Source organism: Calidris pugnax, unplaced genomic scaffold (assembly GCF_001431845.1).
Source record: "Calidris pugnax isolate Ruff unplaced genomic scaffold, ASM143184v1 scaffold113, whole genome shotgun sequence".
Classification (NCBI taxonomy): Eukaryota; Metazoa; Chordata; class Aves; order Charadriiformes; family Scolopacidae; genus Calidris; species Calidris pugnax.
The window spans coordinates 1,245,935-1,262,860 of NW_015090879.1; the positions used below are offsets into that span (position 1 = coordinate 1,245,935).

General features: G+C 48.4%; 1 protein-coding gene across 5 annotated transcripts in view; it reads right to left on the minus strand.

The window, feature by feature from the left end:
• LOC106890635 (CUB and sushi domain-containing protein 2-like) overlaps positions 1 to 16,926 on the minus strand; it is a 291,319-nt gene that overhangs the window by 59,619 nt on the left and 214,774 nt on the right. For all 5 annotated transcript variants that reach the window (XM_014946585.1, XM_014946584.1, XM_014946583.1 and 2 more), the window contains 5 exons: positions 12,015 to 12,217; positions 10,009 to 10,200; positions 7,080 to 7,218; positions 6,195 to 6,382; positions 443 to 637 (listed from right to left, as the gene is read on the minus strand). In XM_014946585.1, the coding sequence (XP_014802071.1) occupies positions 443 to 637; positions 6,195 to 6,382; positions 7,080 to 7,218; positions 10,009 to 10,200; positions 12,015 to 12,217 (917 nt within the window). The remainder of the gene's footprint in view (positions 1 to 442; positions 638 to 6,194; positions 6,383 to 7,079; positions 7,219 to 10,008; positions 10,201 to 12,014; positions 12,218 to 16,926) is intronic.

A 16,926-nucleotide genomic window follows, 5' to 3' on the forward strand; every position in this document is an offset into this window, starting at 1 on the left:
ACAAAAGAAAAACCCACAGAACTCCTCAGATGAAATTGCCTTCTGTTTTCTCAATAAACTCTGACCCTGCTCAGGAAAGCACATCCTTGAGGGCTTTGATTAGTGGGGATCAGGATAAGCCAATGTTTAAGTGGCTGCTGGATCCTGCCCTGCACTACGGATGCGGGATTTGTCACGTGGATCATCTGTTGTGTCCAGTTTTCTGTCCCCCTCAAAAGAAAGTTCAAGAAACCTCATACAGGTCAGCTCTTCCCAACCTCCAGTTGTTAAAAAAATAGAGAAAAAATTGAAAAATTATGAAACACTGAGAAAAACCCCTTCTCTGTCCCCTGGGAAGCAGCTCCGTGCAAAAGTAACATCAAGCTTTTCCTGAGGATAAAGGGCTGAAGTATTTGGCAACAGGCAGACCGACCTCTGCTCACCTCCTCCCCCTGGGCCTCACCTGTACAGGTGGGTCGAGGTTTGTTCCACGTGGGTTTTCCATCCCCTCCCATGACGCAGGTGAGCGTGGAGACCCCTTCAATGTCATACCCTCCGTCACAGTAGTAGGTGATGGTGGATCCCAGCTTCAGATCTGTCCCCACTCGTGTCCCGTTCTTAATTGACCCCGGATCGAAGCACGACTCCCGGGGATTCTCTGCAAGAGGGAATGGTCAAGTTTTTTATTGGTCTGACACAGATACGCTTTAATTTTGATCAATGGCACGTTTTTTTGGCTTTTCTCATCTGGGAATCTCACTTAAACATATCGTAAAGACGTAACATATAAAATCAGAGTTTAGATTTCAAGCACTGTCTCCTGCTGCTGAATCTGGGGAATTGCAGGGGTGGGATTCTGGTCTGGACCATCCTCTGCTGCTCAGCCCCAGCCCCGGTGCACTGGGAGAAGGCAGCCTCAGTTCACACACACGTTTACCGATACCCAATCCAACCAAGGAGGGAAAGCTTTGATTTAACTCTCTCTGCTCACAGGACGGGCTGCAAGGACCTTTGCAAAGCAGGGTGTGTGAACACAGACCGAACACACACCACGTCTGGGATGCTCTGTGTCTCTCACACCATCTCCCAGCTCCCGGAGCCGTGTGCGAGCGGGCTGACTCTCCAGATGTGCAGCACGGCTGCAATTATGGCAAAATGATTACAAGCAGTTAGACAAAATGAAGACATTTTTCTCCCTGTTCACTATGCCCTGCAGAGTTAAAAACCCCATTTACATATGAAAATTCCAGTAAAGACTACAGAGCTGTCAGGACTTGGATATTTCTTTCCTTCTTCTTCTTCTGAGGGCTTTTTTTTTCTTTTTTTTTTTCCCCTTCTTTTTTTTTTTTCCTGCATGAAATATAATTAGAGGCTTTGATTAATCCTGCTCTTTTGTCATCTGGAAATTGCTCATTAAAGATGAGGGCTTTTCTGAGAGCAGTGGGTCTGTGAACAATTATAATGTGTTTAAGCATTAAATCACGGGCTTTTAGTATTTGGGGAAGGGGTGGGGGGAGAAGCAGAAAACAGTAAAGCCCCCAGATCTTGCTTTTGTTTCTTTGTTTGCAGTGAAAAAGGGGATTAGCTGTGTGGTTTCCTTTACACAACAGCTGTGCCACGAGCTAGTGATGCAGGTAAACAGGGCACAAGAGGACGTGAAATGTTTTCAACACGAACAGCTTCCCTGAACCACAGACGTGGGGGTCACTGGGTTTTTCCTGGAGCCCCAGTGCCCTGTTCTGGGGGTCACAGACTCGTCAACCCTCAGTGCTCCTCACACACCATCACACACTTGGATCAGCAAACGTTAAATCATGACATCTCGGGTTCTCCTCCGTGTCAGTGGTGTTTTCCTGCGCAAACTCTGGACGAGCCCCTTTTCCCCGTTTCCCCACCAAATAATGAGATGCTCCAGTTTATCTGATCCTGGGAGGAGACACACGAGAGCCTGGAAGCACCGTTACTGCAGCGCTCCAGAGCGAGCCCTGATGCTCAGGGCACGAAGGGGTTCTGAGACAAAAGGGAGTCAACAAATGTATTTATCCCATTATTTCCTGTGTGTGATCTGAGGGTCCTGCTGAGACACTGGCCAGACGCAACAGAGAAATCTTCATTATGATGAGTAAGACATCAGGACCAAAAAGCTCGTTCCAGTCACAGCACTGGAAAGCAAAGTCCTGAGGGCTCTAGGCAGCTCAGATGAATGCTCTCCCTCCTCGTTTATCCTTGTGCTTGTGAGGAATCAGCTGCAGCCGGGGAAGTGAGCAGGCAGCCTTCACCATTCCTGCGGGTCAGGGAATATTCCTGTGCAGGCTGCTCACAGGCCACAGAGGTGACTAATTGCTTCTGGGCATCAATCAGCCCGGGCTCTGAGGATGAGGAGTACCTGGCCCAGCACACGAGCCATCTGCAAGTGTGAATTCTTCATCTACTTTCCCAAATTTTTTTTTCACCCCTCAAGCCTCTGTTTCTCTCCATTGCCAACATTCACTTTTAGCCCCTTTTCCCACAAAAGCTGCACCCAAGGGCTCCCTCCTGACCACCTCAAGCCTCTCTCGTTATTTTGAGCAGTCTCGCTGCCTTTCATCTCACAAGCTGATGGGGCTTCAACCCGTCCATCAGCCTCCTGCCCGGCTGTCAGAGCCTCAGCCAGGGGCTTGATCTCAGCCTCTGCTTTTCCTTTGAAAAACCACCACATTCAGCGCTCGAGTCGCCCCGTCGGCTGCTGGAGAAAAGGGTGGCAGCTGATGGCTGAGCAACAGCCCCGCTGCTTTTGTTGTGTTTTCCTCATTCTTGACTGTTTCTCTGTTCCCTCGAGGGTCTGGGCCTTCAGGGACAACACTCACCTGGGAGGAGGATGTCTCCTGACACACTAGTCCTACGCAAACCTCCCGCTGAACACTCGCCTGCAGACGCACTGCCCCGATGATCCTCAGCAGTCGGCTACAAAGGGAGGCAGGAGCTCAACTTTAAGGAAGTATTTGGTTGCGTGGTGACAGCAAAAGACTCGTAGAGAGATGTGGGAAAGTCACAGCTTTCCCAGCCTTTGATTTATTGGGCTGTGAAGTGAGCACAGCACGGCTTGCCCATTTAGAATTAACGTTTTAGTTTCACTCAGACACTTCAGAAACCCAAGACTTTACCCTGATGCCCCAATTAACAGGGATTCAGGCTGCCAAACGTTTAGAAAAGAGTCAAGACAAAAATGCCATGAGAACTGGCTCATTAGTCCACAGAAAGCAGACATTTTCTGTGCTTCCCTTCTCCTTTCCCAAGGAAAACTCAAAGCCCACATGAGCTCCTGGACCGGGAGGTCAGGGTTTCATCTGTGCTTCTCCAGAGCGTGGTGTCCACCCAGTGCATCCAGGAACACGTGCAGGACTTTAGTAAAAGCTCAGCCTTAAAGCAATCCTGGGAAAATTATCTAGAAGACGGGGCTTTTTTTCACAACAGTCATCCCATATTGAAGACAATGCAAATTATATTGGGATTTTAAAGACCAGGAGCAGCCTGGGCACCACGAGCCGCTCGGCTGCTGCCGTATCAGCTCCAGGAGCCCAGCATCCTCCGACAGCCCAGCTGAATGCACCACCTTTCCCCATGGACAGACGTGTTTTTTGAATGCAAGTTGTTTTAGGGTCAGGCATCATCTCCCATTTCCGACCGTTTTAGCAGCAAACAGGGATGCCTGAGCAGAACAGGTCTCCCTTTTCACGAACCAGCCTGAACCCAAAATCTACTCACTCCTGCTTAGTCATCCCAAAGAATAAATTCCTCCCCAGCTGAAATCCCAAACTATTGCATTTACGTCTCACCCGACCCTCTGAACCAAGCCAAGACTTTATGCAGGCAGTAAATCAAAGCTCTGCAAACCTAAGTGTGTGTGGGGAAAAGCACCGTTACGGTTTCTTTGCCGGTAACCTTAGTTTGATTTTTCACTCTGCCGCACCAGCTGACAGTGCATCACGGGGGCAAAGCAAAAGATGTTCGTTCATCTATCAGAAATCCTGAAATCCTGCTGGTGTTCTCTGTCAGTGTAGCTAAACCGGGAAATTGCCTGGCTGAAGATCTGCCCTCAAACACCCTTCCGTGGCACCGCCGCATTCCCGCTCCGCTCCCGCCCTCCTGCTCTGTGCCAAAACCGGCGTAATAAAAAGCCAGATTCATTCTTCTCTCTCTGTTTTCTCCGTTCCTCCCGGCCCCAGAGGACAGCTTTCTCTTGAAGAGCCATTGCCCCTGAAACAATTTCAAATGAAGTGCCGAGGCTGCTTGAAATTCCCCCCGCGCAGCGCGGCTGCCGGCTCCCAGAGACGGCGCAGGATCTCAGGCAGGGACGGACAGACGGATGCCTGGCTTCTTCCCCCCTCCAAACGTAACCAAAAGAGGACTCCAAAGCCCCTGGTAATTAACAGCATTTCGCAGGGAGCTGACACAGGTGACGTGTGGCAGGAGCTGCTGTGGCTGCAGCACTGCCCGAGCACAGTGAGACCTCAGAGCAGACGGTGCCTTTGAGCTGTACTTGGGACTCCGCGCTGGCGAGGAGCCGAGCTCGGGGTTTGATTTTCCTTCACACTTGCTCCCTCCTGCATTTCTTTTCTTCTCCCTTCGATTCCCCGAAGTTCCATTTTTCTGCTGCTTCTCAGACTCGAATCCCAGGTTCCTTTTAAAGTGTGGGGAAATTAATGAGCAACCTTAAAGCCTCGTTCCTTTCTCCCAGCGGTGTGGCTTGGTGGGAAGCATGTCGGTGCCATTAACACTTGGAGTGGTTAGGAGAAAAAACTGCGTCACGCAACCCCTCCTAACTTAATGAGATTGCATTTATTAACTACTTTCTGGCTGCCCAAAAAAGAAAGTGGAAAAGAAGAAAACCTGAGACTTATTTTTCAGTAAAATTAATTCTAATGAGAGCAGAAAACTTTTGATCTCTTGAAACTTCAGCAGGGCTAACTGCCTCCTTCTTCTTCTTTCGTAACTTTACTAGAGGGATGTTCATCTCTTCAGCACAACTAACAGGAATTGCCACTTCACTGTCATTTAGCCTCCGGCCAGGTAAACCCAAAAGCAGGAACCACAGCCGGGGACAGGGTAGAGGAGGGAGAGTTGCCTGAGCAGAGGGAGGAGGCAGCAGCCCTGGAAAGGCAGCAGAGCCCCCCGGCCCCACAGCACAAGCCGTTCCTGCTCCCTCAGCAGCTTCAGGGGGCACAGCAGGGACACAGAGCCCTGGTTTGTGGGGCTCCACAGCCCCAGCGTGTCTGAAGCCACCAATGCTTCTTCCCCAGACTGCACACTAGTCCATACAGGCCAGAGCAGGCTTGAAGAATCCTTTCTTTCTAGCCCTGTTTTTTTTCCCCCGTTTTTTAATCCTTTTCTGCATAATCCCAGCTCATCAGATCCAGCTTTTCAGAGTGTATTTGTATTTTTTACTACAGTTTGTAACAACTCCATTCTTCCACCTACCCTATGCACAAAGAACATACTCTGCCAAAGCCTTCCTTTTTTTCCTCCCATCTCCCAGAAGAGCAGCACCAGGTCTGTCACTTCTCAGCTCCCTCCATGGACAGAGTGCTAAAAGTACCCGGGGAAAACTCTAACCACTGCCTCTGCCTCTCCCCATTACAGCTCAAGCCACCAAAATGTTTTAATTCCTCCTCAAGCAAGCAAGAAAAAAAAAGCCACTGCTCTAATAACACAGCCACCTGACTATTCTGTCCATTTTACTAATTATTAGTGAATTTGTAAGTAGATGCTTTAGAATCCTTTTTCAGGAGAGCTCCACTGACTCCAGAGCTGAGCATCCACCTCTGTGCTTCTCGCCTCTAGATAATCCCCCCAATCAATTGACTCACTCTGCAATGACAGTACCAAGAACCCAGACCAAGATCTCATACTGGATGTGTATGCCTGCAACACCTTTTCTTGGACAAAGCCGCTCCTGCCACTAAGAATAAATCTCAAATCCACGGCAATGTGGAGCATTCCTCATAATAAGTGAGCAGTTCAACACTCCGTTACTCTGAAAGCTCAAATCTGCAAGGAAGCAGCATGTTCTGCTCACTAAGGAGAAGACAGACTATTTAAATTTAGTGTGGAGCAAGAAGGATTATAGAGAACACAGCCTGTACATAGATATGTGCTTTCTGGGAATTGCGCTCCCATTTTCTTTAAAGAAAAAAACCAGAAAGATGTAAAAATTTTCTTCTTTGTTCATGTCTTACCGGTGTAGTCAATGACAAATCCGGTGTTGCTGACGGATGCGTCGCTGCGGAAGGCGAGGAAGAGGCTGTTACTGCTGCTCTCTATCCTCTCGGGGAGCTGGGAGCCGTAAAAGCTTCCGATCAGGGGGCTGAGGGAATCGGGTCCATCGTAGATATGAAGGAAATCATAGCCAGGCTCCAGGCTGAAGCTGCAAAACCAAAGAGCGTTTGAAGTGGGAGGACACCACAGCAGAACTGTGGTCTCAGTGGTACAACCACATGGCTGAGAGACTGCTTCTGCCCCAAAACAGCTCCTCAGGCAAGCAGAGGATGTTTCCATCTCCGTTCCACGTGTAAGGGATTGAGGACTGGTGACACAGTTAAGAGCAGAAAAGCATAAACCAGTGCTGCTACAGGGGCTTCCTCTGCTGCCCCAGTTACATGGTCATGTTCTGTGAAACCATGGGAATAGGGGTATATCAAAGAGGGGCTGCAGCTGAAATCACAGAATCATAGAACTGTCTGGGTTGGAAGGGACCTTTAAGATCATCTAGTCCAACCATCAACCTAAGTCTGATAAAGCCCATCACTAAGCCATGTCTCTAAGCACTATGTCAACCCATCTTTTAAATACTTCCAGGGATGGTGTCTCAGCCACTGCCCATTCCAATGTGCAATAATCCTTTCCATGTAAAAAGTTTTCCTAATATCCAAATATGTCTATCTTCTCCCAAATTAAGATAACGCCCGAGAACAGATGACTCAGGACTATGGGACAGTCCTACCACGTTTGGTTTGGCTCCCTCAGACCTCCCTGCAGACCCAGTTCCCCCAGTCCGTGCCCCACCACTGGTTTCTCCTCCCTGTCCCCACAGGGGTGGAAGCAAAGAGCCCTGGGGTACGTACGTGTTGAACACCAGGGCAATGACATAGTCAGGAGACACCGTGAGCTGCCAGTCACACTCCTTCCCCGGCGGGTAGGGCTCTGGGTACTGCGGGGACAGGATCACGCCGGCCGGTCCCGTCAAGACACCTCCACAGGGAGCTGAGGGCAACCAAGCAAAGAGACAGGGCTTTGGCTTAGAGAGACTTAAAAATTAGTAGATGAGATACAGGAAGGGAGAAAGAGGGAGAGGCAGATGGATAAGGGGGCAGAGAGGCAGTTTGCAAGGTTGTCTGATATTCAGACGTGGCCCAACAGAGCTTGTGGTGGCCCAACTGAGGTGAGGGCTCTGTTACTTCAGAATCACAGAATCACGTGGGGTTGGAAGGGACCTCTGGAGATCATTCAGTCCAACCCCCTGCCAGAGCAGGGCCACCCAGAGCAGGTCCCACAGGAACGTGTCCAGGTGGGTTTGAATGTCTCCAGAGAAGGAGACTCCACCACCTCCCTGGGCAGCCTCTGCCAGGGCTCTGCCACCCTCACAGGAAAGAAGTTCCTCCTCATGTTTAGGTGGAACTTCTCATGTACAAGTTTGTGCCCATTTCCTCTTGTACCTCCAGACAGGGTGCACACAACCAGAGCTGTGGATGCTGGTATATATAACATAAATATCTTCCTTAGAGATATATGTGAGGAGCCAGAAGGAGAGAGAGACGCTTCATGCTTTTCTGTTGCCTTTATTTAGGCAGCTCCTGGTCAAAGTCTGGATGGTTGCTAAATAGTGAAAACATGTTGTCTGGGACTAATGGCTTGTTTGTGTTTATTACAGTCACCAACACATTAAATGCCAAACTGATTGAAAAATCAATTATTACTTTTTTAAGGCTAAAAGCGCCTGTGTATATTTCCACTGTGGGAAATACTGGTGATTGATTTATTACTGTCAGCCTTTCTGCAGCCTCCTCACGAGGGTGGATGCTCCAAGATTCCCCCTGTTGCTCCAACTGACCCTCCTAGATTTGGGATGGGGCAAAGGAGAGGGGCCTACAGTCTGGGTTCAGGTGGGGTGTGTGACACCAACCAGCCTCCAGCAACACAAACCCAGTGGGACAGGAGCCAGCATGGGACAGAAATAAGAGACCAAATCATGGAAGGATGTTTCCATCAAGGAGAGAGCATGACTGTTTATCTTGGGGGCTTTTATAAAGCCCTGCAAACACACAAGAATCCCCAGACAGAAGGTAAAACGCAGTGGGGCTCTTCTATGAAGACAACAGCAGAGATTTAACTAGAGACCCTGCTCCAGGGCCCAGAAGCAAGTTCTTCAGCCAAGTCCAGTTGCAGGCTCCTGCAGGCTCTGAGAGCTGTTATCCCTCTCGAATAGATCAGGAAATCGCAGCCCAGACAGTGAAGTTTAGCTGAAGGTCATGCACAAATAACCTGGAAGAACCATAAGCACCTACTCTGTGTCCATTCACCTTAACCTACAGGGTGCGTTCCTCTTCCAGACTGTAAAGTCGGGGCAAAATTCAGAAGAAACTAAAGTATATGGACTTGGTTTTGCAAAGCCTCAGGGAGACAGCTTTTCAACACCCTCTGATTTCTTTGAAAATCCCACCCATCGTCTCCAAAGGATTTAAACTAGAAAGTGGTCCAAGCCAGAGCTGTCTGGAGCTGGGTCAGGATGCAGACTTCAAATACCCCAAACCTCCAGGGGCTGTTCCAGCTGAGGTTCCAGTTCAGCCCACATTGTTTAGGGACTGCACGAGTTGTACAATAAAGATGTGAAAATATATTTGAAATGCTAAATATAAACATAAAATGCAAGCCCTAAATTAAACCCCATTAATCAGTTCAGCTCTAACGAGACAGCCTGTTGCACAGTTACTATAAAACTGATAATATTTGGCCAATAATTATTCCTCCAAACCCTTTTGTCACTGAATGGAGGGAAGGATCAAGACATTGCTTTCAGCTTTTTCACAGAGCTTATGACTCCTAAAAAAAGATTGCGAGGTTTCTGTTCAAAAAGGACCCAACAGGGTATCTCCAAGTCAAACTGGAGATGACCCATGGGAATTCATCTCCCACCAAGACCAAGGCAGCGGCTCCATTTCTCTGCAAAGGGCTGAGAGCTCAGCTGCTGGTGTGAAAGAAAACTCAAGAGGATGGCAAGACGGGCACGACACACACCAGTATGATTTAGTTATAGCTCTGGGAAGACTGAAAGGACTGTCTCTACTGGGCTGAAAGGGTGCCACACTAGATCATCAGGATAGTCATTCAGAAACCAAGTCATCCTGCAGGGAGCATAAATCCTCTGCGTGCTGTAGAATTTTCCTACCTCGCATTAAATCCGATGTTAGAAACGGAATTAAATGATTTTTCTTGCCTGTGATAACAGTGCATAAACAGGAATGAAGGTTACAGGTAAGTAATTTGTGGCTAGCATTTAATTGGCCAGCAAATTTGATGTTTATTGCTCTAAAAATAGCATGCCTATTTTTATGTGTTCTGGACGTATTACAAAGAATCACTTTTATGAGCTTCTTTTATTACTTTATGAGCTCAAAGAAAATGTCAGACAGTTCTTTCTCGTGACAGAATTTGCTGTGTCCTCATGCAGAAATTACTCACCCGCGACCCCAATCCTGAGTTTTAAAGAACCTTTACCAACCTGAGTTTTAAAGAGGCCTTCAATTTTGACTTGTCAGATTAAATATCATCACTTACATTGCAGTACATCCTACCAGCTTCCAGCATGAAAGAGATTCTCAGTGTCCCATCATCCCACTCTGGGGATAAACCTAAAAAGTCATTCTACCCCAGACATATGCACCTTGTCCCAGCCCTCCTCAACCCAGGTGGGACTCACCCCCTTCGGAGACACAAGTCCTCAAGGAAAGGGGGCAGGGAAGGCAGAGCAAGGGGAGGAGGGATGCGTGTTCTTACCAGTGCAGGAGGGAGGGTCTGGCTGCCAGAAAAACCTGTTCTCAATCTGCACACAAGTGATTTTGGCCTCCCCTTGCAGAGTGTATCCTGGGTTACACTGGAAGACGATGGAGTCACCTGCCTCTTTGCTGTCACCGCTCCGGCTCCCGTTCTGGGGAATTCCTGGGTCGTTGCAGGAAGTGGCAGTGGAAACTGAAAAGTATTTTAAAAATATATATATTTTTATATATATATATATACATTTAATACAGGCTTACAGCTGTACTTAGACACTGTCCTTAAACAGATATCCAACCAATGACTTAATTCTCTATCTCTCCTCCTTCAGGATCCCTTAAAGTTGCCACACGCACAAAAACTGACTTTTCCTTTGCATTGAGCATCTGCCACTCCAGCTGGTGAAGGCTCTGGGGAACGGCAAGTTCAAGTGCACTACACAGAGTGCAAGTTTGATGTATAATTGTGCACACGCATGTTTACTTAATAAGTCCAGACATCCACTGATCTTACATGGCATTTTTATAGAATTCTGTGTCAGACACATGCTGCAAAATCAACTAATCCACTAGCACTTCTCCCCCCCGAGCAGCAGAGCGATTCAGCCTTTAGCCCTGTGAAGCATCAAGCCTGACCTTTTAGAAATGCCCACATTTCCCTCCCAGCTCCTTTGAGGGATGCGATGACCCCCCCTCAGCTGGGGGCAGGTGACCCACCTCCACCCCTGGCTGAGCTCTGCTAACACCACGACCGCTTAACAGGATAGAAATCCTGGAGTAATAGAAGTTTTGCAAGCTTATATAGATCATTAAAGTCCACGAGATCCAAAACTGTACATTTCTGAGCTTAGGTCTGGCTACTTAGTCACACCTTGTGAACAAAGGCTTTGAGCAGAAGCATTCAGTGAAGACCAGCTCAGTATCGGGCAGCGGAGCAGAGCTTATTTCCTGCTAAGTTGATGAGAGTCTATTACACCAAGCCAGTTTAGAGAAAGCTCTTCTTAAAAGAGCCAGAAGAAATCCCTCTCTCTCTTTCTGTGTGACTGAAGATAAGAAAGTCAGCAACCTGGTCTGGTCCTTCCCTGCAGAGAGACACGAGCCTGGCAAAGGAAGCGGATGGGGAAGCTGTGCTGGGGGACACAAAGCTCTCCCTCTGTCTTGGTCATCCCAGAAGGTCTTGTACCCAGCACAAACTCTCCCCAAAGAGCTGGCCTGCCCTCCTGGCCATGAACAGAAAGCTACAGGCAAAAGCTTAGGAGAGACAGAATGAGCTCTGATGCTTAGATATATCTGAGCCACACAAAGGTATCATCATTCACCCACAGTCTCCCTGTTTGCTGCCATCTCCCACAGAGGCATCTGCTGGTTGGTTACTGGACATGTCAGTGAAGGTCTGCATCCTGGAAACCTCTGTGTGGATGTTGAAATATATTACATTAATATAATTGAAATTAATGTGTTTGCAAGGCTGTGTCTTAGGTAACAGCTGCCAGGACACAGGCAATAACAGATTGCAGTTGTGCTGCACGTAGTGACGCTGCCAGCAATGGCATCCCTACAGCCTGTAGAACTTTTTGTGATCTGCATCTCGGGGGATCCAATTTGAGGGATTTTAAATAGACTTGGTTTTCAGAGAACACTGACCAACTGCTCTCAGAACGCCTGGGGGAAGTTGCCTGCAAACTGGTGTCTCTAAGGGATGTGTTGGGAACGTGGTGGAAAATCTCTCTAATTTCTTCTTGTGTATTCCACAATGGATTCTCTACATCCCGCTCCAACTTCACCACTGTGAAGGTGACAGTAGCAGAGGGGAGCACAGAACCCACCTGTGTCACAAGGACAAAATAGAGAAGTTTTCTCTCTTTGCAGAGTCTGCCCCCAAACGTGACAGAGCTCAAAGGGCTCAGTGCAATGTCCTTTGCTCACCCTCAGTCGTTTGGGGACAGACCTGGAATCACTGACCAGCAAAGCCAGGTTTGGACAATGCTGAGGAGACAACGTGAAGCCTACCTGAAAACTGAACAGCAAAGCCCTGCTTGCTTGTGAAGAAGTCAGTGTTGAACTGAAGGATGACCGAGTTGAAAGTGCTGTGGACATCACCGGGTAAGACGGAGCCACTCATCTCCTTGAGGAGGATGCCGTTCTCCACCGGGCCGTCCCAGATCCTCAGCACATCGTGGAACTCCTCGGTGTGGAAAACCATGAAATGGAGCCTGTGTGGGAAAAATGGAGTGGAAGTCAGACCACAGACTGAGCTCTGCCTTTTCTCCTGACAAGATTAGGTTGGTGGTACCAACCTACGGTAGCTTGGCCCACCAGGAATGTGTTCTCTCCTGTTACCTGCAACTCAGCGTGGACAAAGTACTTCAGCCCTCTACTGAGCTTCATCTATCTATTAAAACCCAATCTCTTAGTCACCTGCCTCCCTGCTAAAACATCCATAAACAGAAAGCAACTGAGTCGTGGATACTAACGTTTTCTGAAAAGTTGGGTCTCTTCTGGTGTTCTCTCCTGGGCGAAAAAAATTACTTATCTCTCCCAAAAAACTTGAGGAACAAGGTAAAGTTCTGAAAGCCCATTGTGGGCAGTGGAAACATCTCTAGCCAGAATATCACAACTGGTTTTACACCAAAGGTGCTCAGACTTTGCAATAAGCAGCTGAGACAAAAGGCAGAGTCAAGGACATGCAGGAAACCCTCAGCAGGGAGGTCCAGGGGCTGTCAGGGAGAGGACGAGGGTTTGCCCAGGGTTCTGCTGAGCTCTATAGCAGATAAACACATTGAGAAGCTTATTCTAAAAAGAGAATTAGCAGAAAATGTGCTGGGGTCCCTTCAGACAACTTACATATATTCATCCAATTCCCACACTGTCCCTACACTGCACACAGCAACAACCTTGGCTGTCCTTTTGCTTTTTTTGGTGCCCTGCGAGGAATGGTTTATTGTCAAGAGCCAGCATCTACTGATAAAATGCATTGATTTTTGTTACCTGCACGCAGATCAAAGAATTTGCTCCTGGCACCAAGTTAATCTTGTGTAGCGGGGGGAAAAAAAGAAAAGCAAACAACGAACACCGCTCTTAATTAAAACAGCATCATGCTGGAAAAGAAACCCTTGCCAGGGAGCCAGCTGCCCTGGAGGTTAATAAAAAGGGGCAGAAGAGGGTGTGCAGGAGGGTGGCAAACAGGGGGGTGCAAATTCTGAGTGCGGGATTGCTGCACCTCCGAGGATTTTGACATGTTTTACAAAGTTTTGGACATTGCAAAACTGTATCTAGACCAGCAAGCTGAATAACCACAGCAAGAAATAAAGAAGGAGTGAGGCAGCATGAGCCAGCTCTCCAAAATCCATAATGGGAAGGGATAGAAAACAGACATTAGGAAACAAGTAGCCAACACTATTTACACGAACGTGTTGGTGTTGCACAAATCACACCATGCTCTCAATGAGGTATGTTTTACGATGCTCTGAATGCAGATTTCATTTCCTTACTCCATGTATTTTATAGTTTTGTCTGCCCTGGGGAGAGGGCTGCAAGGTCCTCAGCATGTGCAGCAAACCCAGCCTCGAGCTGCAGCTCTGCTCCTTGGAGCTTGTCTTTGGCTTTTGAACTCAACCAGAGCTTTGCCTGTGGCTCCTCCACAGAAAACTCCCTGGGGAAAGCCCCGGGAGGAGCCACGGTGAGGAAATTCACTCCAGAGCCTGTACCAGCCATGGACTGAAGGGGATGGGAGGAGGCCAAGAGTTCCCTCCACGGGGCCTGGTGGCACTCTGGGACAGCACAAACTCGGTCCCGACATCAGCCCCTGGTGGGATGTTCCTCTCTTTCACCCCAGGACGGGGGTATCACCACCAGGTTCTCCCACCACACCAACCTCTGCTGGGGCAGGTGGGGAAACAGAGGAATCCAGGCTCTGCAGAGCTTTGGGATGGTCCAGGATCAGAAGTACCATCTAAACATAAGACACTGCCATCGTTATTGTTACAGCCATGGGAGTTATCAGCTACAGGTGCCATCCATCAGGGCTCCGTCCCTTCACTCCAGCACTTAAAACGCCAACCGAAGAGAAGGCATTTAATTGCCTCTGTTTTTCATTGCCACATTATCACTGGGGGAAACACCACCTGACACGGTGAAATCGGGTTAACCCAGGGCAACTCCAGGCTCACCAGTTTGAAACGGGGATGGAAACTCATAAACTGCACTGAAGAAAAATCTGCAAAAAACCAAAACAATCAGGTACGGCGCTTAAAACCCTGACAGCCCACGGAGGGAAACAAGGGAGCATTCGCTTGGCTGCTTTCCCATTTATCCGGGGCAAACATAAATAAATCAGGTAGAACCAAAGAAGGGGGAAAAAAACCACCCCAACCTACTGCAATGTACTCAGCAACAAAATGATGTCCACAGAATCCGACAGAAACCAAAAGAGCTGAATCATAAATCTACCTCGCAGAGACCTTGAGCAAAGAGGAAAAAAACCACTAGACTCGAGGAAAATGAGAACGGATCGTGGCAGAGCTGTTCTCCACAGGTATCAAGCCTGATCACGTTTGCTCTCAGGGTAACTGGTCCTCGTTAGCCAAAACTGCTGGAGACAACCCACTGCTGGGGACCTCAGGAAGAGGGAGATGCTGCAGAGACAACCTGGGGTGGGGGGACACCCTGGAAGTGTCACCACCTGGGAGAGCTCACCTCCAGCTCCCCGTGGGACTGGGGATGCCTGCAGCAAATCCCACCCCTCATTGATTTTTAGGCAGCACCTCGTGGGCAGGTTTCACCCTGAGGAGAAGCCTCAGTGAGGGAACCAGTTGACACAGTGGCAAGACACAGGTTGCCCAGTGTGTCCTGCTGGCTCAGGAGTCTATCGGGATACCTGATTTCATTAACAAATCTGGTGTGCTCTGCAGCAAATCAGTCTATTCAACAGGCCCATCTGGAACCAAACGGCATCATTTTTGTTGTTTTATCAGCCTGATTCTGTTCCCAGCAGGGCTTTGTTTAAGACAAGACTGAGGCACTGGGTTAAGCAGACAATGGAGAGGCAGAGAGTTTTATTCTTGCACTCTGACAATCCCAATTACATGCATGGAAATGCAGCAAGAAGACAATTAGGAATTGTGGCTATAAATATATATATGTGACAGGGAACGTTCTCCCAGCTTAGCAAGGAGCAGAGAGCCCAGCTCTCCCTGACAATCTGCATGGTCTTTGGGGAGCTATTTAGACCCAGCTCTTCAGAAAGCATCCCCACATCGTGGCTGCCCAACCTGGGGCTCCTTCTGCTGGTATTTCCCACCCAAGCCCTGGCTGACCCACCTGGCACCATCCATTGAACCAGGATTAGCAATATCAATGCTCTCCTGCGACACTGCTACACAATAAAATGCCACTGCCCCTTCTAACTCCATATTCCCTGCCCTCAGCTGTGCAAGCCGTCCTCAAAGGTAGATTTCATTCATTTTCCAGCACACCCTCCCTCTTCTCCTTCTTCTCTCTCTCTCCACAGTCTCAAAGGTAAACCAAGTCATTTTAGCTGTAATTTTACATGCGTGTGTTTGCACATGCACAAAATCAATCCTCTCTCAAAGTGCCACCCTTCAACTTCCATGGCAATGACGTACAGACTAATTTCTCTATCTTGCTCTCCTTCCCCTCATTCTGTGCAGATACAGCTTTATTCAAAAAGCTTTGGTGATTAATTTTAATGTAAGTTATAAATGAGAGCTTTATACAATTGTATCATGCGTGAAGAGGATTATTTTTCCAATGGATTACCATAAAAATGAAGTTGCTGAAGATGTGCTCTCTCGACTACCCGGAGATCATCTGCTCTGTTTGAGCTGCCAAATGAAGGCAGAGAAGAAGGGAGCTTTCATCTCTGATGAAAGGCAGGGTCACAAGGTGTATGACCGTGCCACTGCTCGCCGTCACTTCATTTCAGTCTCGGCCCCTTCCTGAGCCTCTGGCTCCTCCTGCAAACCCCAGCAGAGAGGGGCTGGGGGGCCAGTTCAGTTGCCAAAGCAGCCTCTGGATGAGATGGTCTCCCACACTTTGGGGGAGTGGGAAGAAAAGAGGGGGTTTCACATTTACTTTGCCCTATAAAAACCTGCAGATTCTTCAGAGGCTTTTACAGGAGAATGAAAAAATAAGAGGAAACTTCAACTGCGAAGTCGCCTGTGCAGGAATTAAGCTGCATTTGCTCTGCTCTTTTTCCTATGTTCATATCAGAAACCATCCATTACTGAACCATGCTGAAGAGCAGAGCTAATGGAGGGAATTTCTGCATTAAGTAAATACGAAACACTGGACCAAATCTATCTCCAGCATAAATCCATCCACTAAAAGCACCAAAGAGCTGGATGTGATTAACAGTCTCCGCTGCAGAGATGATGAGTGCTGATGCAGCAAGGGAGCTGCGGTGAAGATGAAGGGGCACCGACAACGAGGGAGGGCAGGAGTGGAACAGCAACAGGTCTCGGGCAGCCCAGAAATGGGGCGGACACACCAATAATGAGCTTTAGAAATTACCATGGGAGATCAGGGAAAAGTAGATTATTGTTGAACAGACCTCGCAATCTGTGTCTCTCCACTTCAAGTCCTGCCGCTTCGCAAAAACTTCACTTGCCAGAACAGTTTGGTTTTCTGTGGAAGGTGGTGTAGCTGGACTGAGCTGTGGGTACACACCGACGGGGCTGGGCAGGGCCTGGGCAGAGCTCAGTGTGGGGGCAGCAGGGAAGCAGCAGGGACCACGGATGAAGCATCACAGAGCAGGGAACGGCCTGGATTCTGCTGGTGCCTGCACTGACTCTATGAGCCAAATGTTCTCAATACCATGCTTACCTGACTGCCAAAATCCCACGGCTTACAAACAAATGACATTTCAAACTGCCGTTTTCCAACAGGAAAATGGCAACAGAAG